We start from the raw sequence: 21,917 nt of genomic DNA, 5'->3' as shown, positions 1-21,917 counted from the left end.
CTGTTTTTTCCAAGCTTGCTTGCTTTTCCTTCTCCACCGTTCTGGTTGCCGGTTCCCTACTGTTCTCTCGGTAGGTCGCTTCTTTGTTCAGCTTCGCTAGCACTTCCTCGGCGGACTTCAGTCTTTCTCCCATTGCCCTCGTTTTTTCTTGCTCTGTCGCCAACGCAGTCTCGAGTTTGGCGATTCTCATCAGCAGTTCACTCTGGGCAACCATCATTTTCTCCATTTTTTCCTCGACCTCACATTGCCTACACTGCGCATCAGCCTCTTCTCCATCCGCTTCTACGCTTGGGTCCACTTTCAAACCCACTCCACATCCTGAACACTTTACAGTCTTTTTAACCATGCCTTTCTGACACCAATTGTCCCTATACTCGATAATTACTAAACTCGAGCCCTGCACTACGAAAAAAAAAAGAAAGTCTAAGCTCTACTACAAAAATTTGCGGGTTCAATGTACGCGCACCTTCCCACGGGGTGGCAAAAAAAAACAACAAAAAATTCAAACACACACCCGCACTAACTAATAAATAACTGCTGCCCTATAATTATACAGACAAGCTCAAAACATGCAAAAACACTTATCCGCGCAGTCGACTCGGAGCGCTCACACGTCCATCCACCGTGACATTCCGAACCAACCTATAAGAGTACACCAAACCAAACTATAAGAGTACCCTACCACCGTCTAGTGCCCTAAAACCACGCAATGCCTTCTAGTAAGCAATTCATAAGCTAGAGCTTGTTACATGCTATGTATGTACTATAGGCGGAGGAAGGAACGACTCACACCCTAAAGCGCCTCGCCCTTGAAAAAATCGTTAAGTGTATAGGTAGCTTGAATTAAAATATCTGCCCATTTTAGCGCCATCTACACGCACACCATAAGGCAACTGAACATTGCCACGTAGCTTGTTTCAGTACACTAAAAAACACAGTAGCGAAGCTAACGGATGAGTAAAAGCGTCATATATACGACGCAAGGGCTAGAGCGGCTAGTTGGTGTCAAGTGTGTATTGATTACGGAAAAACTTGAGGACCATGAAGCGACATGGTGTATGTAAATGACACATAGTTTCCGAATATCACCTGAAAGGAACTTAGACGCTGCGACGGGTCAGCTTCCATGAGAATGACGTGTGGTTTGAGCAATTTTCCAGTCTCGCGGCATCGAACTCACCTGCGGGTTTCTTTACTGTCATGCTTTTGCGTTTGTTTCGAATAAAAGAATGAATCGTTGTGAACTTCGTCGGCTGATTTCATTTCGCGAGCCTAAAAAAGCCCAAGGTGGTGAAGGGGAAATGTTCATCGTTCGCTCCAAAAGAAAGAAGCTCGTATGCTCGCTGAAGCGCAATGCGTCGCAGCTCCCATAGACACTATAGCACCAGAGTTCTCCCTAGTTTATCTATAGAAAACTATTGCAGTGACATTGGCCAGCCACTTAAATTGGCAAAACGGTTAAACTTATGATGCACCATGCAAAGTGTTTTCATTTTTTTTTCAAGTTCTTGCGCCTCTCATATTCATGGTTTTGGGACGTTAAACCCCACATATCAATCAATTATTTCAGGTTATGCGGCGATGGTGTGACGTCATCGAGATGTTTCTATCGAAACAAAAGTTGTGCTGATGCGCGGTATCGGTGGATTCTTGAGGCTGCTTACTTAACTTCGCAGGTTGCTGCTCAGCCTTTGGAGTCGGTGTCTGTGCCCATTGTGTCCAAGTGGTCTCTGCGGCGGCCGGCCCGAAGAGTGTTCAACGTAGGACACAAGGTAACACAATGCGCACTGTGATGGCTCCTGTTACCACGCACGTAGCCAGAATTTTTTTTTCGGGAGGGGGGGGGGAGGGCTCTTCGATTTAAGGGAGGGCCCCCCTTGCAATGCTCATTTTTCACTCTCCATGCAATTGCGAAACAAAATTTCGGGGGGGGGGCACGGGCCGGTGTGCCACCCCCTTGCAGGACCCTGCTCATTACGCTTTATGAACACAACTTTGTTGTTCCTTTAATGACAACGGATGATCTGTCGACGTCCTCAAAGCTGAACGCTGAATGAGGGTTGAGACACAAGCAACCTGCAGTGAAGGTTTGGAAATTGTACAGAGGCACCAGATTACACAACCTGGCAATATGAAAAGTTCCAACAGGCAGTGCACCTTCATTACGACATCGCATATCGCCGAGTGGTAAAGAAGCATTAAGGGTCCCTTAAATTTTTTCGTCATATGTCATATGTGCAGCTTGTAGTGTGGAATATTTGTTATTTTGATAATTGCACACTCAATTGTGTCTTCGCATGCAACTTACATTGATAAAAATATGTGAAGGTTTTTGGAGGGAATTCCGACAATTGAAAACTGAGGGAGTTTTGTTTTGATGTGCACTAATTGCAAAAAAGTTTACCAAATAAACGCTATTTATGTGGCAATAGTATTGCGGAGCCTTTGTAATGTATCTACTTCTTAATCAATTGGTCTGAAGAAGGTGCCGAAATTTTTCTCTCTCACAGTACGGCAAAGGAAAAGCGGGCAAGTTCTGCAAACTGCTACTACTGGGCGCCGCTGTACTTGCCATCGGCGCGGCACTGGCCACGTACTTCTCAATGCAGAAAATTCCGCCCCGCACAGGAGTCTGCACCACGGTAGATTGCGCCAAATTCGGCACGGAGCTCCGTGCCGCGATCAACACAACAGCCGACCCTTGCATTGACTTCCACAGCTACGTGTGCGGAGGCTGGGACGACCCCAATCGCCAAGAGTCCACCGAGGCGCACATGATGGCCACCACCGCTGATGTGGCTATCGCCGAGATGAATGACGACAAAGGCCAGGAGAGTAAGGCGACGCAGTTCTTTCACAGCTGCATCATAGCGGGTACCCAGAGGAAAGAAAACCTGCAGGAATTCGCCGATCTCCGTCGCTCCATCGGCCTAGTTTGGCCCGAGCAAAAGCCCAGCGGCTCCATTCACCCTGTGGAAGTCATGGTAAACCTGGCCATAAACTGGGAAATGAACTTCCTTTTCGATTTGAGTGCCGTGGCAGTGCGCGAATCCACGGCGTTGCTGTTTTCGCGTGGTCGGCTGGACGTCGGCTGGGAGCGAAGCGCGCAGCACACGTGGCTGTTGTACGAGTACGAGGATTACGTGAAGAAGTATTACGGGATACTCGGGGTGAGCGAAGAACGGGTCGATGTGCAAACCGCCGAACTGCTCAAGATGGAGAGGGCGATACTGCTCGCCAAAGTGGCGTTCCTATACGACGCCCCACGTCAAAGGTGGTTCAAGCTGAGCGACTTAGACAGCCGGACAAAAATGGTATCGGCGGCCCTCTGGCTACGCTTCCTTGCCAAGCACGACAAACAGTTCTCGTGGGCTGCCAATAGCACGTTGATCGTGGAGGACACGCTTATTTTCCAAAGCATAGACAAGTTGATGAAAGAATTCAACCACGACCAGTTAATCATCGCTCTCTCGTGGATGTTCATCCAGTCGCACCTGTGGGCCGTGTGCGGCGAACCATCCATTAGGTTCCACGGTCCGACTGAAATGGTCACCAAGTTAGGTCATCGCGGCTGCATGGAATACGTGGATTCCCGTCTAGGGCTGCTAGGCCTGCCCAACGCCATCAACCTACGCTACGGTGCGAGCGAAAACCGCAACCACATCGGCAGCTTGTTGTACAGAATCAACGAAAACATCAGACACATGGTGAAGAATCTGACCTGGATGGACGAGAATAGCAAGCGCACGGCGTACCGCAAACTGGAAAACTTAATTGAAGTGGTGATGCCGAACGACAGCTTTTTCAATAGAAAAAATCGCGATGAGCTGTACAGCGTGTTTCCCAGCATGACCGGCAAAACGTTTGTTACGAACCTGGTAGGGGCCTCAGATGTGTATCGCAGACTCCGCAGCAACCCGCACTTTGCCGACGTTTACAGCATCCGCGTGTACGCCCGCTTTGGACGCGAGATGTACTTGTACCTTCCAAACCTGATGAAACTCGCTTTCATCGACCTGTACCCTCCATTGTACTTCCTGAACGCCACCCTCGCCATCCTTCACGGTGGCCTGGGATCCTTCGCAGCTCGCCAGATGGTCAAGTCTTTCGACGATATAGGGGTGACGGTTGACCACACGGGCCAAAGCGGTATCTGGCTGAGTCCCCATACGGCTGCAGTGCACGCCGAGAAGGTCGCCTGCAACGTCCGGGCTACATCGTACGGCGGAGAGTGGCGCCCGATGCGCCTCTTTCCAGCAGTGGTCGCTCTGGAGACCGCCTACCACCACTATATGACGGCGGTCGCGTCGGACCACCTCGCTCTCGATGATTACAAGGTTCAACACTTGGAGACGTTCACGGACAAGCAAGTGTTTTTTCTCACGTACTGCTACGCCATGTGCTCGAAGCGGCAGCAGACAAAGGGCGACGAGTGCAACGTGCCGCTCAAAAACTCAAGACACTTCGCGGAGGCCTTCCACTGTTCCGAGAAAGCGCCCATGAATCCGCGAGGAAAGTGCACCTTTTTCGATCAATGATCAGCTAATTCGTTATGAAGTGCAATCCTGTCTGTATATTTATAGATATTTTGAGTTTTTAGTGACAGTCTGTTGAGAGTCATTTATAAGGCGCTCACTCGAGCTGGATTAACGCCAATAAGAGGTGTGTCACTAAATATTGGCACTGGCTTTCACCTAATGTCACAGCTTATTAGGTTGTAAAACTTACTAAAAATAATTTTCTGTAATGTGAAGTCATTTTCGACCAGCGCATAGAAAGTATTGCTGAAAAAGTGCACCTCCCACTCTCCTTATTTTCATTCAGTATACAAGCACAAACTTTTGACAGCCATGGGGACAGCTTAAAACAACGCCAGAACCGCAGGGTACCAACTAACTGAATTGTGCATCTATGGCTACTTTCTCAGTTTCGGAGGAGACTTTTACTCCGCTTATCGTGATCGAGTGCCAGGCTCTCATCGCAGGTTCACGATAACGTCGTTTTGTTGTTTATGCCAGATTGCAAAACTGGTACGACCACGGTTCAACTCGCACAGTACACCATGAAGTTGCGTCAGGAATGCTTTGTATTCATGAATTGAGGGTAACTAGCAGCGTCTCACTCATAGAGCCTTCGGCCAACTTTTCGCCAGTGCCTGCCAATGCCCGCCGGTGCCCCCCCAGCCCGCCCTTGGTGGGTTGGGGGGGCACCGGCGGGCATTGGCGTTGGAAATGATAAGCATTGGAAATAATTCTTCCCCCCCTCCCCAACCAGCAAGGGCGGGTTGGGGGGGGAGGAATTATTTACTTGAAGCTGCGCAAGAACTTGAAAAAAATCTAGAACCCAATTGCACTACTTGATCAACAACTAGAAATAACCGAGCAGAATCCAGATTAGTTTCTAGAATCGTCCAGTCTAATTGTCTCAACCATTGCGTGACATCGTGCAATATTTGCCAAAGTCCTCTCATCAGTAATATTGATAACTAATATTTTATATTATAAGGCAAGTTTAATTTCATAATGCTGGGTCGGAGGAATCAATATTCTTTTAGCAGCAAGTGCAAGTGCCACAGTAGTCATCGCCGTTGTGTGGAATGCATGCAGAACACAGCGCCAACACGATTTCGCGTTGCTCGCGTTCACGGTGTGATACGTCAGTGACGCGATACGTGAGTGACGCGAAACAAAGTTTCGTGGTGCTTTTTACGCGGCGGCAAAAACTATCACCATCATGAATGACCTCGGCCTTTCTATCGCGTGCAATACAATAACCCGGTCGGTACTCGCCCTCCTCTGATTTGTCCGGCATGGGATGCAACACATCGAATGGGCGAGAGAACGACCACAAGTGGAGAGAAATAGAGTGAGAGTGAAATAGACGAAAAACAGAGAGAAAGGGGAGAAGAGCAAAAAGGAATGCACAGAGAATGGAATAATGAAAGAGACGAAAAAAAGGTATAAATAACAGGGGGCAAGAAAGACATAGGACGCGATATTCTGCTATACAAACTCAACTGCTCGCGAGAATAGTGTGTAACGGTAGAAATATGGGAGAAGTCGATATGACAAGTCACGCTTTTTAGCACATACACGAGCGTAGTTCAGTGCGTGGGTAGTTTGTTCCTGAGCTGTAGTGCAGGAAGCGTTAAATGATCCTTGAATAAGTTTGTTATTTGGCACGGTTCAAGTTTTCGTGATCACTGAATCTTACGGATATGGGGCCTTTTGAATAGATTTTTATCAAAGAACACAGTGTAAATTTTTGCGTGATTTTGTATAGCAAAACGGGAACACCGCAATCTATGCTGTATTACACAAGAAGTGCGATAAGTAAAACACAAGAACAACGTGACACGCCTATTTCCATATTGAGTTATTGCCACGAATTTGAGAGCGGCTATACGTTATACCCACAAACGTGTGCACGGTTCTATTTCAGCGAAGAGGGGGGGGGGGAAGAAGGTTTCTGACCCTGCCCTCCTCCTTTCAAGTGAATTTACGAAGCAAACTTCGCTATAGGCACCGCGCAGTCGAATTTTTCAATATGGCTGGATGGATGGATCAATGGATATGGCTGTACCCTTTAGATTGGGCGATGGCTAGCGCCACCAAGCCGTAATACCTAATGAACCAAAACTAGATTTATTTTTTCGCCTAAATAGTGAGGTTGAGGATTCGTATTTTGCATTGAAGAGTTTAATTTTCACTCATGCCTTGGCTTTAGCCACTAATGGCCTCGGCCTTTCTATCTGTGAGTTTTGGCAGTAGCGGTGACCGGCGATAGACGCCCGTTCTGACGTGTTCATCTGCATTTTTCACAGGACTCGGCGGCCGACGGAATCTGGCATCGCAAACATTGGGATTGCGTCATGATCTGAGACGCCCCTGCCCCCACCTGTTATCGGCAGTTTGGCAGTAGCGGTGACCGGCGATAGACGCCCGTTCTGACGTGTTCATCTGCATTTTTCACAGGTTCGTCCCTGTCCTGCCGCTGATACCGGTGGTCCTATTCTCTGGATAGCTGGTTCTGCCGCACTGACGAGCGTGGTACCTTGCAACGCCGGCAACTGCTACATTATTCTTCTTTTGGATGTCCAGGACTCGGCGGCCGACGGAATCTGGCATCGCAAACATTGGGATTGCGTCATGATCTGAGACGCCCCTGCCCCCACCTGTTATCGGCAGTTTGGCAGTAGCGGTGACCGGCGATAGACGCCCGTTCTGACGTGTTCATCTGCATTTTTCACAGGTTTGTCTTCACACATTCACACAGTGTTTTCCTTTTCCTATTTTTCTGCTGGTTGCTGCTACTGCCAAACTTGTCGTCGTAGTTATGCTTTTCGAGGTGTATGAGAGATGAGTGTTTCTGGGGAGGACATATGCCTTGCTTGCATGCTTACCTTAGAAACTACTGATGCTAAAGTGAAATGCAAAAAGTGTGGTAATTCTTATCACATCGAACAGTGCTCTGGACTGACTGAGCCGCTTGATAAGACGAGAAGTGGCACCAATTCTCGCAAAAACTATGTGTGTTCCACGTGTAAAACTGGTGCGCCATGCGTCGGTGCAGGTGCCGCTGCTGCGGCTCGTCAGGATTTTAACTTTGCTGTTGCTTTTGCGGAGTTAAGTCAAAAACTTGATTTTCTAATGCCACTAAATGAAAAGATGAACAGCATTGAACAGGCAGTGCAAACAATGTCTGATCATTTCGATACCATTCTGAAGCGATTGGACAGCCAAGATAAACAAATTGAGCAGCTCCGTAAGAGAACTGAACAGTTGGAACGAGCAAGGCCTGACGAGGAACTACACCAGATAAACTCTGACTTGAATGACCTGGAAATGCGTAGCAGGAGCCGAAACTTGGAAATTCATGGGAAACTTTTCAACGAGCACGAGAATCTACTCCAAAAGATAAACGAGATAGCCAGGATGATCCAAGTTCCTGAGGTCAGCGATCACGACCTTGAAGCTTATCATCGCCTTCCGGCGAAGGCAAATAAGACCCCCGCCATTATCATACGTTTTCAAAGCCAAAAGCTGAGGGATATGTGGCTGCAGAAAAGGCGATTACTAAAGGAAAAGGATGCAAACATATACTTTTCGGAAAACCTAACGCGCAGGGCAAGAACACTATTGTGGACTGTGAAGCAATGGGCTCGCGATAATGGCTTCCGTTACGTGTGGTATGCAAACGGGAAAATCTTCATCCGCAGGAAAGATGGCGAACCGTCCCATGTTGTCAGGGACGCGAGTCAGCTGGCTAATTACTGTGGTTAGGCACGTCAGCACATAATATGTGAACATCACGTCAAAATGGCTAACAATAGATTCGTGTTGCCTTGCAACATTCGCAGCGTCATGCCTACCGATTGGTTGGGCTCATCAGTGAAATGTTTTCATTTGAATGTACGATCACTGAACAATAAGGCTGATGAACTGCAAATTTTGTTAGACAGTTTTAACCTGTCTTTTGATTTCGTCATGGTATCTGAGTCATGGCTGAGCAGTAGCTTTTGTTTGCCATCATTTTCCACATTTGCCGTCAATCGTAATGTGGGTCGTGGTGGAGGTGTTTGCATTTTCGTTAATAAGAAAATCGAATGTGAATTGATCTCGGAACTTTGTTGCATGTCATCTGCTGTTGAGGTTGTTTCTGTATTGGCAAATAATACCGTTTATTCAGTGTTCTACCGACCACCCAGTGGAGATGTTGACGTATTTTTTGAGTACATTGAATCATATATTTCTTTTACTTCTGCGCATCACTATGATGTCATTATGGGCGGTGATTTTAATATAGACATGATGTCTAATTCTGCCCATGCAATTGATTTTGATGTGCTGTTAAGAAGTTTTGGCTTCAGTATTGTTACTAAGCTTCCTACTCGTATAACTACTAACTCAGAAACACTGATTGACCTGTTTATTACTAATATTAACAATTCTGTTATACATTCAGGGGTAATCTGTTGCGATTTAAGTGACCACATGGGCATTTATTTGTTTTTTCAGAAAAAGCAGCCTAGATCTAAACACACATGTACCCCAATGGTTCAGTACGTCACACCTAATGCTCTTGAAAATTTTCACAGTGAAATGTCACTTATGTCATGGAGTGATGTGTTCAATGAAACTAATGCAGAGGCAGCTTATGAAAAGTTTCTTAGTAAATTCTGCGGTGTTTATAATAGGCACTTTCCGCTAAAAAAGAAACGTACTATGAAAAAGATAAGAAAACCTTGGATATGTAATGAACTTCATACACGCATTAAACAGAAGAATAAACTCTATAACACATACATTGCCTCCAAAAGCACACAGCTGTTTCAAGAGTTTAAAAGCTACAGAAACAAGTTGACCAGTGACATCCGAAATGCCAAAAAGCGATATTATGAAAAACAATTCGAAAATTCATTTCGGCATCCTGATAAACTATGGAAACAAATCCGTTCTTTGGACGCTAATTTCATTGAGGATACGCATTTCGACAAGATCACTCATAAAGGAGAAGATTACACAGGGGAAAAATTAGCTGAGGCATTTAGTTTGTACTTCGCAAGGGATCATTCTACACCACATAACTCACAAGACACCCCTACTGCCAGATGTTCATCTACTCTTTTTCTTGAACCAGTAGGTGAGAGTGAAGTAACGCAAACGTTTCTTGAGCTTTCAAACAGTACGTCATGTGATTTAAACAACATACAAATTCGTCCAGTAAAATATGTCATTGAATTAATCTGTGTGCCGCTTACACATATCTTTAATTTGTGTCTGCAAACCGCTACATTTCCTTCGGCTATGCAAATAGCAAAAGTAATTGTGCTTTACAAAAAGGGAGACAAAAATGACTTTAGCAATTATAGGCCAATTAGTATCCTTCCTGTTTTTTCTAAATGTCTGGAAAAAATCATACTGAAACGCATGGACAAGTTTTTACAATCTAACAATATTATCAATGATTCTCAGTATGGATTTAGAAAAAACCGTTCTACGGAAATTGCTTTGATTCATCAAAAAGAATATATTCTTGATAAATTAGAAAAAAATAAGTTCGTGTTAGGCATTTTTGTAGATTTTACCAAAGCATTTGACTGCATAGTACACAGTATCTTATTTAGAAAATTGGATTTATGTGGTATTAGAGGGCACGCTTTAGATTTAATAAAATCCTATTTATCTCATCGGAAGCAGTACGTTCAAATCAGCAATTTTCAGTCCAAAACGCGTGATATTACAGCCGGTGTGCCACAGGGCAGTATACTTGGGCCTCTTCTCTTTAACATTTATATTAATGATATTGTGAACATTGATGATCAATCCAGGTTTATTATTTATGCGGATGACACTACAATCCTTTTGTCAGCTGATACACACAATGAGCTATCTTCCCGTGGTAACAATGTATTAGGTAAGCTAGAAGTTTGGACAAAGGAAAATGCACTGTCAGTTAATGTAAATAAAACTAAAGCTATAATTTTTAATTCTATTAATAAAAAATCTGATACTTTAGTACATTTGCTGTATAAATCCCAGCCAGTTGAAATTGTCAGGTCAATAAAATCACTAGGAGTTTATTTCACACTACATTTGCAATGGAATGATCATGTCCACAACATTTTATTAAAAGCATCGAGAGCGGTTGGTATACTTTGGCGACATAAATCTGTTTTACCTTTAAAGGCAAAGCTTGCTATATACCACGCTTTATTCCTTTCACACTTGAACTACTGCACGTTAGTGTGGGCGACAACGACTAAAACTAATTTAAGAAAAATTTCATCACTCCATAATAAAATCCTCCGTCTAATTTACAACCTTCCTCACAGACATACAACAGATCACTTGTTTAGTGAACATGAAATCATCAATGTTTATCACCTATACATTTACAGGCTTTTACGCCGCTATAAGATCGAACAAAAAAAACGTTCATTTACTATCACAGATATCGCTTCCATGATACGTTATCAATCAAAGTACCCTCACCGTCATCAACCACCTTGGATGCTTCCTCGTATAAGAACTAACTATGGACAACAAAAAATTACTTATCAGCTACCGTTACAATTAAACAGGTTATATTCATCAGGTGTCAACATAGCAGATATCACCCTTTCTCAACTTCGCCAATATCTTATTAACACTCCTGACAATTAAGACCTTATCTTCAAAGTTCGTAGATAACAACTAGGGAAAACAATAAACAAAAACACAAAGGATGAAAATGCAGTCACCGCTGCATGTAAATAATATGTTTAATGTATTCGTGCTTACATATTGCGACTTTTGATTTATATTACTATATATGTTTATTGCACTGTGTCTGTGTGGGTTTTTTTTTTCTTGAAGGCTTTATCAATTCTAATTTTGTTAATGTTGTGTATTTTTGTCAGCTGTGGTGTTCTGTTGCCGCCACCGCCACTGCCTTATGTACATAGGGGGGTGAGAACTTAGTCAAGCGGATAATCGCTTTTATTCTCACCCCCTCCATCAACTGTGTATTGGTGGAAATAAACCATTATTATTATTATTATTATTATCAGATAACCTCCTTCTAGTTAATTCTACCAGCTCAAAGTCTATTTTGCCCTCACTGTCCCTAAACCCCAGTGCTTTGAAAAACTCTGCGCCATCAACCTGAACTACAGGGTGAAGCCCTTTACAGAGCATTATCAAGTGTTCGGCAGTTTCTTCTTCCTCTCCACACGCACTGCATACCGTGTCTACCCCTTCGTATTTGGCCCGATATGTCTTTGTTCGCAATACTCCCGTCCTGGCCTCAAACAGTAGAGAACTACCCCGAGTGTTATCATATATTTTTACTTGGCTATTTCCTGCTTAAAAGTTCGATAGATCTCTAGTGCGGACTTCTTAATCATGCCGATTCTCCAAATATTGGTCTCAGCTTCCTTCACCTTCTTCTTAACCGATAATTCTTTTTGGTTTGGCCCCCTGCTGTTTTACCAGTCAATTTTCTGGTTCGCTTCCGCCATTTTGTATCGACATTCTTCATGTACAAGTAGCTGTATACCTTCCTAGCCCAACGCTCCTCCCCTATTTCTCTCAATCGCTTCTCAAATTTTATCTTGCTGTTAGCTTCACTGCCTTCAAATAATGTTCATCCCATATCACCTTGTACTTCCTGATTCGGTGTATTCCCGTGAGCTCCTAAGGCAAGCCTACCTATTCCACATTGCTTAATTTCTAACCTTGCTTGAACTTCTGATCTCATGCACAAGACCGCATTGCCGAACGTCAGACCAGGAACCATGACCCCTTTCTATATTACTCTCACAACATCATAACTATTGTAGTTCCACAGTGCCCTGTTTTTCATTACCGCTGCATTCCTGTTAACTTTAGTCGTCACGTATATTTCGTGTTCCCTTAGGTACTCGGCCCCATTGCTTATCCATACGCCCAGATATTTGTATTTATCTGTTATCTCTAGCGTGACCTCCAGTATTCTAAGCTCACTACTTTCATTGTCATTAAAAATCATGAGTGCTGATTTTTTTTACTGAATCTGAGATCTAACCTATCTCCCTCATTACCGCAGATGTCCACCAATCTCTGCAAATCTTCCTTGTTGTCAGCCATTAGCACTATATCATCTGCATACATCGATGCTGGTAGTGCCTGTTCAATGAGTTTTCCTTGTTAGACGAAAGAAAGGTTGAAGCCCAGTCCACTTCCCTCTAATTTGGCCTCTAATCCTTGTAGGTACATCATGAATATTAAGGGTGACAGGGGACACCCCTGCCTAAGCCCCCGTTTCACCTCTGTGGGCTTAGATACCTGTTTTTCCCACTTTGTAACTGCCTTGTTACTTTTATAGATATTTTTTAAAAGATTAGTGACTCCATCTTCCACGCCTAGTGTGTCCAGAATTCCCCGCAATTCCTCTTGAACCACGCTATCGTACGCTCCCTTGATATACAAAAATGCTAGCCACCGGGGCCTGTGTTCCTTTTCTGCTATTTCGATGCTCTGCGTCAGTGAGAACAGATTGTCTTCCAATCTCCTGTGCTTCCGAAACCCATTCCGCAGTTACACCAGCACCCCCTCACCCTCTATCCATGCCTGTAGTCTTTCCTTTATAATCTGCATCGCCATCTTGTAGACCACTGATGTCACTGTTATAGGTCGGTAGTTGTTTATGTCAGCTTTGTCCCCCTTTCCTTTATAGATCATGCTCATCCTGCTAAATTTCCATCCATCTAGAACTTCTCCATGAATTATTATTTTGCTCACTGCCTCTTTCAAAGCCTGCTTAGACTTCGGACCTAATGTCGTTATCAGCATAATCGGAATGCCATCTGGGCCTGTTGATGTACTACTAGGAACCCTTTTCTGAGCCCTTTGCCACTCTTGTTGTGAAAATGGAGCCATTGCGCCACTTGATTTATCCTTGTCTATTGTGGTGCATAAAGCACTTTTTTGTTGAATTTTTTTCTGTCACCCTTGTTTTTATATATTCAATAGCTTTGTTCCCTTCTAGCCTAGCACCTTGCGCTCTAGTTATAAACCTCTGCACTAGGCTCGTCTCATTTCTTAGGGAGTTTAGCTGGTTCCAAAATTTCGCAGCTGCTCCCTACCTTTTTTATGTACTCGTGCCAGCCACTGAGCTCCCTTTCTTCTAATCTTTTCATTGATCAGAAGAGACGCATCCCTTGTACAGCTTAGAAAGATTCCAATTTTCTTTAAACATCATCTGTCGGTTCACCCCGCTGCTGAGCATGTCTGTGTTTCCTGGAGGCTTCCTGACGTTTTGCTATGGCTCTCTTAACTTCCTCATCCCACCAACTTTTGGTTTTGTGTCTTCTTTTCCGGGGGGACTTGTCACGTGCCTTAGCAAGCTCTAGCTCAAACAGTCCAATTAAGTTCGTGTATGTCCACACTGTTTTATTATCCTCAGTGATTACTTTCTCAATTTGTTTAGTGGCTATTTCAATTTACCTTTCTGAATAAAAATTTTTCTGTAGTTGCTCATCTTGTCTCCTTCCCAATTTCACTGCTCTTCCAAAACTCAGCTTGATTCGTTTGTGATCACTACCTAGACTTCTGGAGCCACCTTTATTTATGTGCATTCCCATGAGCTTATCATGCTGCAGCGCCAACAACACATCGCCTAGCGGATTAAAAGAGCAACATTGAGATGGTGTCAGTCAAAATAGAACGCGATGCGCGCGTCTCAGGGTGTGTTTCAATACTCACCGAAGACAGCTAAATAGACAGCTAAGTGGACGGCTGCCATGTTAAGTCCGATTCTAATTTTCACGTAGCCAGCAAAACTTCGAGAAGACCGCATCGCGAACAAATACGATGCAGGCTACTTCGCTGTCTAAACAAGATGGCGGCTCAGTGCAAACTGCTCGGAAAGCTCGGATATTGCCCGAGTAGTCGTCTGCACTCAAGCAGACGTTTCTTCCGATGCTCAATGGAAGTAATGTTCAATTTTTCTTAGATTTTACTGGAAATAAGCTAAAAAATGACGTTTACGTTTGTTTATTTTACCTTTCTCTTCTAGACGCGAAGTGGCGCCTTGTCGCGTAGAAGCCATCTAGACGTGTTCCAGTTCCACTTCTCAGACGTCATGAGATCAATGTTGTCTTCTAAGCTGTCTGCGTAGACTGCTCACGTGTTGTCTAAGTATCGGAACACAGTCTCGTGCCCTGCATGAATAGGCGGATTGTGGCTGAGCTACACTGGGGGCGCCTATTTTCAGTGTGCCCCTAACGGCCAATGGTTAGCGACTTTGAGACGGGGCAGTGCATGAAAGACGAAAAAAAACACTGAGGAAAAGCCCTGACGTCATTCATTGTGCAGCCGTGGGGAAGCCGGAAGTCGGCCATATTGACTGGGCAAATTCTCCTCCCCTGTTTTCATCTGAATGTGCAGCAGAAGCACGTGACTCTCTCTCCGGCGCGGAAAGCACGTGCACAGCACAGCCCACGTGTCGAGGTGAACCGAAAGCATCGAAACTAAAGTTATTTCTCAACACGCTTGGCGAGCGCGACAGCGTTGGTGAAATCATTTTGACCGATTCTTAACAGTGAGCAACAGCTCGCCGACAACGAAACAAGCACAAAAGAACACGCGCAAGATCTACTGACAACGACGAATGTGGTTTCAGTGTTTTCACGTCATAAATTCACGCACTGTACAAATAACACGATCGGCCATGCACCGCCTTCAAACGGTGAGCGCCGCCTTCACGCAGTCGACGCGGCGCCCGGCCACCGTGCCCGTGTTCCTCGTAAAACTCACCGGCGTAAGCATTGTGCCACCACGGTCACTTAATGGTCCAAGTGACACTTGCGGTCCGATTTTATACGTGTTCCAAATCCCGACAGAAGCGTTCCGCTCCATCGAGTCACACATGATAGGCCCATTTGAGCCGTGATGGATGGTGGATGGAAAAACTTTATTTTGTCAGAAAGCAACTGAGGATGATTCCTATGTTGTAACAATAACAGACCCTTTGTTATTCAAGACTGCAATTTCTCAGCAATGCTTGTAACTATACGCAGTTTCCATTATCTATCTTTGTCTTGTATGTGCTTGAATTCTTACTTACACATTTTTAGTTGACTTATGTTGCCTTCCTGATTTGCGCATCTGACACTTGTTTCTTTATTTTGTCTTTTTTTTCTTGTGTGTTATAAATGTTGTACCCACCCCCTCTGTAATGCCCTACGGGCCCTGAGGGTATTCTAATAAATAAATAAATAAATAAATTCCGTGTTAGATGGCCATCAACCCAAGGTTGGCGGCGACCTGTGTGGCCCACTCCACGACCCTTAACTGGACGACTGGGTCTGAGCTCGTCAACACGGCCTCCCAGTGCTCAAGAGAGAGTAATTATGAAATGGAAGCGCACAACGTAGAAGCATGATCATACTTTCGTGCGGTGCCTGTTATATTGGGCAGACTGGAAGATGCCTCAACGACAGGTTGCGTGAGCATGCGTGCAATGTTCGTAGCGGCAATGATGGTTTTCTTGCCCAGCATGTCACTAGATGTGGCTGTGAAGTACAATTTGATAAGACAGTAGTTCTCCAAAAGCACAAAGATGAGCGCACAAGGCTTATAATTGAAGCAGCACACATAGCGGAACACGGGGCTTGCGTCAGCAAACCATCAATCGCTTTGTCCGATAAGGAGCTAGCGTTTTTAAACATTAGCAGATGCCGTAGAAGTTAACTAATCAATGAAAAGCACAGTAAGCGATGGTAAGGTAGGGCTGACGCACTAAGATATTCTATCGGTGTTGCCATTTTTGGTCTGTGCTTTGGTGTTATCGTATGTGCCTTGACACTGTATCATCTTTTAGTATATATTTCATATTTTTTCCGAATAAACTTTCAGTTGGTAGTTAGCGCTTGTCCCTGTCTTTCCGTCTGCTTCTACGTTGTGCGCTTCCATTTCATAATTAGTCATGTATCACCAACTCGCCCAATCAACCATTTTGTCAAGAGAGAGATCACGCATAATATCCACCGGCGGCGGCACTATGCTACATTCCCAAAGTATGTGATCATATGTTGCCACAGCCTGACACCATTTGCATTGCGGCTTAATCTCCTCCGGGTACATTTTGTTCAACACGTAAGGGTTGGGAAAAGATCGCGTCTGCAGTTTTCTCCAGACGCATTCCTGCGCCTTAGTCAACCGCTTGTGCGGGGGCGGATAAAACCTCCGCTCTAGTTTATAATGATTCGTTATGTCATGAAAGGACACCAGCCCATCTCTCGCGGACCTCCCCGGAACTGGCGGCTCGCCTACTCGGCTGACGAAACCTCGAGCATTCAGGTGAGCCACCTCGTTCCCAGGGTTCCCAGAGTGTGCTGGTACCCAGACAATTTTTATTTCTCTCATTTCTCGTCCCGTGGCCCCATGCAGAAATCGGGCGGTGGTCGCCGATATTCTGCCCCTCACCAGATTTCGGATGGCTGTCTTTGAATCACTGAAAATCTAATCTGACTGCGAATTAGTTATAGCTAGCGCTATTGCCGCTTCCTCTGCAGTTTCCGAGGAGCGGGTTTTGACCGATCCAGAGGCGACCAAGCACCGCCGCCTGTCCACCACCACAATCACAAAAGCGTCTTTGTCCTTATATTCCGCAACATCTGTATAGACTGCCGCTTTGTACTCGCCGTACTCAACGTGCAAAGCTCTGGCTCTTGCCTGCCTGCGCTGCGTATGGTGAATCAGATGCATATTTTTGGGCAAAGGTTTTATGTACAGGGCCTTATGTAACTCTCGCCGCACCTGAATTTCAGTGTCCCCAGTGGGAGCCTCTGCTCCAATGCCAATCCTTTCCAATAAAATCCTGCCCGCTTTGGTTGTCGAAAGCCTAGCGTGCTGCATCACCAGATGCGCCTCCCATAATTCATCCAGGGTGTTGTGTACCCCTAGTTTTAACAGCCTTTCTTTAGGCGCGTTGTTAGGCAACCCAAGCGCTGCCTTGTAAGCTTGCCGGATCATAGCCTCGACCTTACCTTTTTCTGCGGCATCCAACTTCATATAAGGTGTCGCGTAAGTAATCCTGCTGAGCACAAACGCCTGTACCAGCTTACAGAGTTCTTTTTCTTTAACCCCGCTCTTACGGTTAGCGATTCTTCTGATTAGCCTGACAGTAGCATTGACCGTGGTCTTAAGTTTTTCAAGGGCCACCCTATTCTTCCTGTTAGTTTGCAGATATAGGCCAAGAATTCTAATCGTTTGAGCTTCAGCTACCGGCCTACCCCCTACCTTTACCTCTAACGGCGGTGGCGGAATATAGTGTCTTGCCTATAGCCCTCTAGGTTTGTCCCGAACCACAAAGAGCTCGGACTTTGGCTGAGAGCATGAAAGTCCCGCCTCCCCTGCCAACTCTTCGACAATATTAACTGCCTGTTGCAGTGTTTTTTCCAGATGCGCGTCACTACCCCTGGTTACCTATAGAGTAATATGATCTGCATAAAATGTGTGTTTGAGTCCCGGTATCTCCTCCAGCCTCGGCGGTATTTTAATTAAGGCGATGTTAAACAGGAACGGTGACAAAACTCAACCCTGCGGCGTCCCTTTGCCTCCCAACGCGAATGAGTCCGATTTGATATCTCCTATTGAAATTTCTGCAGTTCAGCCCTCCAAGAATGATCTGATGTAGCGAAATGTCCTGACCCCTGGGCCAATTTCCGATAGGTTATTCAATATTGCCTCATGCGAAACATTGTCGAAAGCTTTATTCAGGTGAAGCCCCAATACAGCTTTGGTGCCCGTGCCATGCCCGGCATTGACTACATCATGTTTTAACTGTATCATGACATCCTGTGTGGACAAATTGGCCCTGAAACCTATCATAGTTGGGGGAAAGATGGCCTTGTCCTCTGCATAATTCTGAAGCCTGTTGAGAACCACGTGCTCCATCAATTTTCCCACGCATGATGTCAGCGATATGGGGCGCAAGTTTTCCAAGCAGAGTTTCTTGCCTGGCTTCGGAATAAATATAATCCTAGCATGCTTCCATTGTGCTGGGATCTCCCCGGCCACCCAATACTCATTTATCAAGTCAGTGATCGCCCCGACCGATTTGAAATCTAGGTTTCTCAGCATTTTATTAGTAACTCCATCCGGACCTGCGGCAGACGTAGTACGCAGCTGCCCCATGGCAAACTCCACCTCCGCAATTGTGAACTCTTCATCTAGGTCTGAATTTTCCACCCCCGAGTAGTGTGGTAAGCAACCGTCTACACCATCAGTTATGTACCGATTCCGGAGTTCCTGTATAAACTCTCCAATTGTGCCTTCATATTGATGCATTAATCGAGTCATTTGCCCCCGTTGCGCCGATTTTGTTGCTGCCGGATCCAAAAGATGCCTTAACAGCTGCCATGTCTTTTGCATCCAAACTGTCCATTCATGCGATCACAAATCTGGCCCCACTGCTTGGCTTGCAACTCAATTGTATAATTTTCGATTTTACGTTCTAACTTGGCAGTCCTTCTGCGAAGGACGCCATTATGTTTTTGCTTCTTCCACCTTCTCAAGAGACTCGCGTGCGCTTCCCACATGTGTAATAGTCTCGAGTCAGCGGTGAACTCCTCCTGCTCGACTGGCACTTCTACCGTGGTATTATTTACATCCTCCTTGAGCGCCTGTACCCATGCATCCAGGTCATTAATTTTCCCGTTTACAGTGTCTGCTCTGTTTTTCCTAAATCTGTCCCAATCTGTAATTCTATGCCCCCTCACTTTGTCTTTATGCTTCGCAGCGCTAAACGTCGTGGAAAGGATATAGTGATCACTTCCTAGGGCTTGTCCCGTGTTAATCCACTTTGCATTACTGATGCCTCTAAAAAACGTAAGGTCTGGGGAGGTATCCATGCTTATGCTGTTGCCTATCCTCGTATGATCTTGTGGATTGTTTAACAGCGTCCATCGCAGATCCCGGGCAACTTGCCAAAGCCGATTGCCCTTTGGGCTGGCTCGAATATAACCCCACTCCGGGTGAGGCGCATTGAAATCTCCTACCACTATAAGCGGAGCGCGAGCTGCTAACCGTTGAGTTTGAATCAGGAGTTGTGGCAAGCCCAATCCTTTATCTTTTGGAGAACTATCCACATTAAGTAAAAACAGACTCTTCTCATACTTTAGCTTAGGCAAAATCTCAAGCAAGACATAGTCTTCCTTGCTGCTATCTACGGAATGCTGAATGGCAGTGATGTTGCGGTGGACTAGCACGGCTGTGAAGACGCGTGATACGCCCCTTGAATCAATTCCTGGCGCTGTAAATGCCTTAAATTCAGGTAATTTTACGGAACCACTAGCCTCCTGTAAGGCTATTAGGTCTGGTTTACTGTCCAGATTTTGTACGTGCAACTGCAGGTTACCCCACTTTTGACGAAAGCCCCTGCAGTTCCACTGCCAAACCTCAATTTGCTGGCGAGGCGCCATGATGAGGCACCAGGTTGACTAATGGCACTTGGCCACCCACGGGAGGCAGTCTTGCCTCCGATAGAGTATGAAGCTGCTGAAACATGCCCATGACCTGGGTTTGGGAATCCCTAAATTCAGTGGAGAGCATGCCGAGACGCTCCTCTATTGTGTCTAATCTGGCTTCGATCTTTTCGACTCGAGCCTCCAACCTATCCTGTCTTTTCCCTTGTTTGCCTACTTTATCCGCAAGTGTTGTTACATCCGACTTAAGACTAATGACCTTAAAAACAGGCTGTGGCATGTCTACTGGTGACGTTTCGGCTAATCGTTTTGCGTTAGCTATTTCATCCCCCGGCAGTGGTCTCTTCACTGTCCCCCGATTCTCCACTTCCATAGCTGCACTCTCCTGTACGCGAGCAGACGCCTCTTGCGTCGCTTTCTGTAGGCCTTGCACTGCTGGTGCCTATGTCCCCTGCCGTTTGTCGTTTCTAAGTGCGCGTTCCAGCTCTGCAATTTCGTTTTCCATTCTTTTAATCAAGTCTCCCTGTCGCTGAACCAGCGCTGCTGATTCCCTCTCTGGAGCGGTTTCGTTCTGGGAGGCCGTGCTTGACAAGCTCACCTTTTTGTTGGTGTCGCGTGCGCAGCTGTTGGTACTGGATGCTCGTCCACCATCTTGGCCGTCCCCGCGCCCTGGCAATGGCGGGAAGGAACTCGACCGGTCCCTGCTTTTGCTTCTGCCTTCTTTACCCCTCGGTGACCGCTCCGTGGCCCTCGAGGACCGTTTATCGTTGCCAGCTTCGCTCTCTCTTTCGATGTTCTGCTGCCGGCCTGTCGGTGGCTTGCGAGCCAGGCGAAACTTGCAGTTCCGGCTTCCTGTGTGATGCGCACCATGGCACACGATGCAGTCCGGCGTGCACGTAGGTGGCTCTCCTTCTGGCGGGGCAGGATGGTCCTTCCCGCAACGGTGACATAGGTTGCTCTTCGGACGATAGCAAACGTCCGCTCGATGTCCAACTCGTCTGCAGTTGTAGCAGGTCTCGACTAAATTTCTGTACGGGATCACAGCGTACAGACAGTTCCAGTAAGTAATCTGCCGGGGTATGCGTTTTCCCCCGAACGTAATCTGAATCGCCTTTGACTTTCCCAGAAGTATCGCGTCCAGGATGTCTATGCCTTCATTCTTCTTCAGGAATCCCGCCCGAACTTCCTCCACTGGGCATCCATCATAAGCATTGTAAATCACTCCCCGCACGGAGTTCTCCAACGGCGCTACGAACGCTGAAACCGGCAGGTCACGATCACCCAGCTTGAGCGTCTTCACAGTCGCATATGCCCCACTGCGATTTATGCACGGTGTGCTCACCGTCAACGTGTTGTTTGTGCCATTAACCCGCACAATGTCTTCTTCTGCGGCAATCGCGCTCGTTAGACGCGCTACTGCTCTCAGTGCACAACCGAGTTCTCTCTCTGTCACAACACTCAAGTTCCAGTTCTGGGGCCTGTACACAATCTTGAAATCCGTGGCTGGCAACTTGAGAAACGGTCCGCGTTTTTTCCATACCGGCGCTTTCCCCCGCTTGACTTGCCGCGCTCCGTGCGTCTTGTGCCCGTCGCTGCCGGCCTGCGTCTCGCAAGGCTTACTCTTGGCGTTGTCGCCATGCTGAGTCTTCTTAAATCGGTCCTGTGCCTTCAGCACTGGAGCCCACTCTCCCGCTTCAAAATCTTCAGGTGTTATAGTCTCCCCTTCGACGTAGTATTCCATCTTCAGCCCAACAAGGCCCACGGTCACCGGGCGCAAGTCAGACGCCGGGCGACGCGGTCCAGGCCAGGCTTGGCCTAGGAGTTAGGCCTAGCCTTGCCACCGCGGGGTTGATAGGAAAATCTCGGAAACTCCAAAAACGGGGACGAACTTGCCTAAACGAGTGGTGTCAGTAGGTACAGGGCAACCTCCTGCAGACGAGCCCACTGACAGCAAGTCCAGAAAAAA

The 21,917-nt window shown here is 46.2% G+C and overlaps 2 protein-coding genes across 3 annotated transcripts in view; both read left to right on the top strand.

Annotated features, from left to right (window-relative positions):
- The first annotated feature begins 1,301 nt into the window (after positions 1-1,301).
- LOC142765883 (neprilysin-1-like) lies at positions 1,302-4,538 on the top strand. Its single transcript, XM_075867688.1, has 3 exons — positions 1,302-1,334; positions 1,677-1,772; positions 2,511-4,538. The coding sequence occupies exons 1-3, from the start codon at positions 1,302-1,304 to the stop codon at positions 4,536-4,538; spliced, it is 2,157 nt and encodes a 718-aa protein (XP_075723803.1).
- A 2,227-nt stretch (positions 4,539-6,765) lies between these two features.
- Positions 6,766-21,917, top strand: part of LOC119168102 (putative thiopurine S-methyltransferase) — a 98,596-nt gene continuing 83,444 nt past the window's right edge. Inside the window, exons 1-2 of one of the 2 annotated variants that reach the window (XM_075866046.1) lie at positions 6,766-6,974; positions 7,101-7,251. The gene's annotated coding sequence lies outside the window, so the exon portion shown is untranslated. Of the gene's footprint in view, positions 7,252-21,917 lie in introns of both variants that reach the window. The other variant, XM_075866045.1, reaches the window with a different exon arrangement.

This window comes from Rhipicephalus microplus, chromosome 6, assembly GCF_043290135.1.
Source record: "Rhipicephalus microplus isolate Deutch F79 chromosome 6, USDA_Rmic, whole genome shotgun sequence".
Classification (NCBI taxonomy): Eukaryota; Metazoa; Arthropoda; class Arachnida; order Ixodida; family Ixodidae; genus Rhipicephalus; species Rhipicephalus microplus.
The sequence above is the reverse complement of the archived record's forward strand: the minus strand, read 5'-3'. Positions and strand labels throughout refer to the sequence as shown.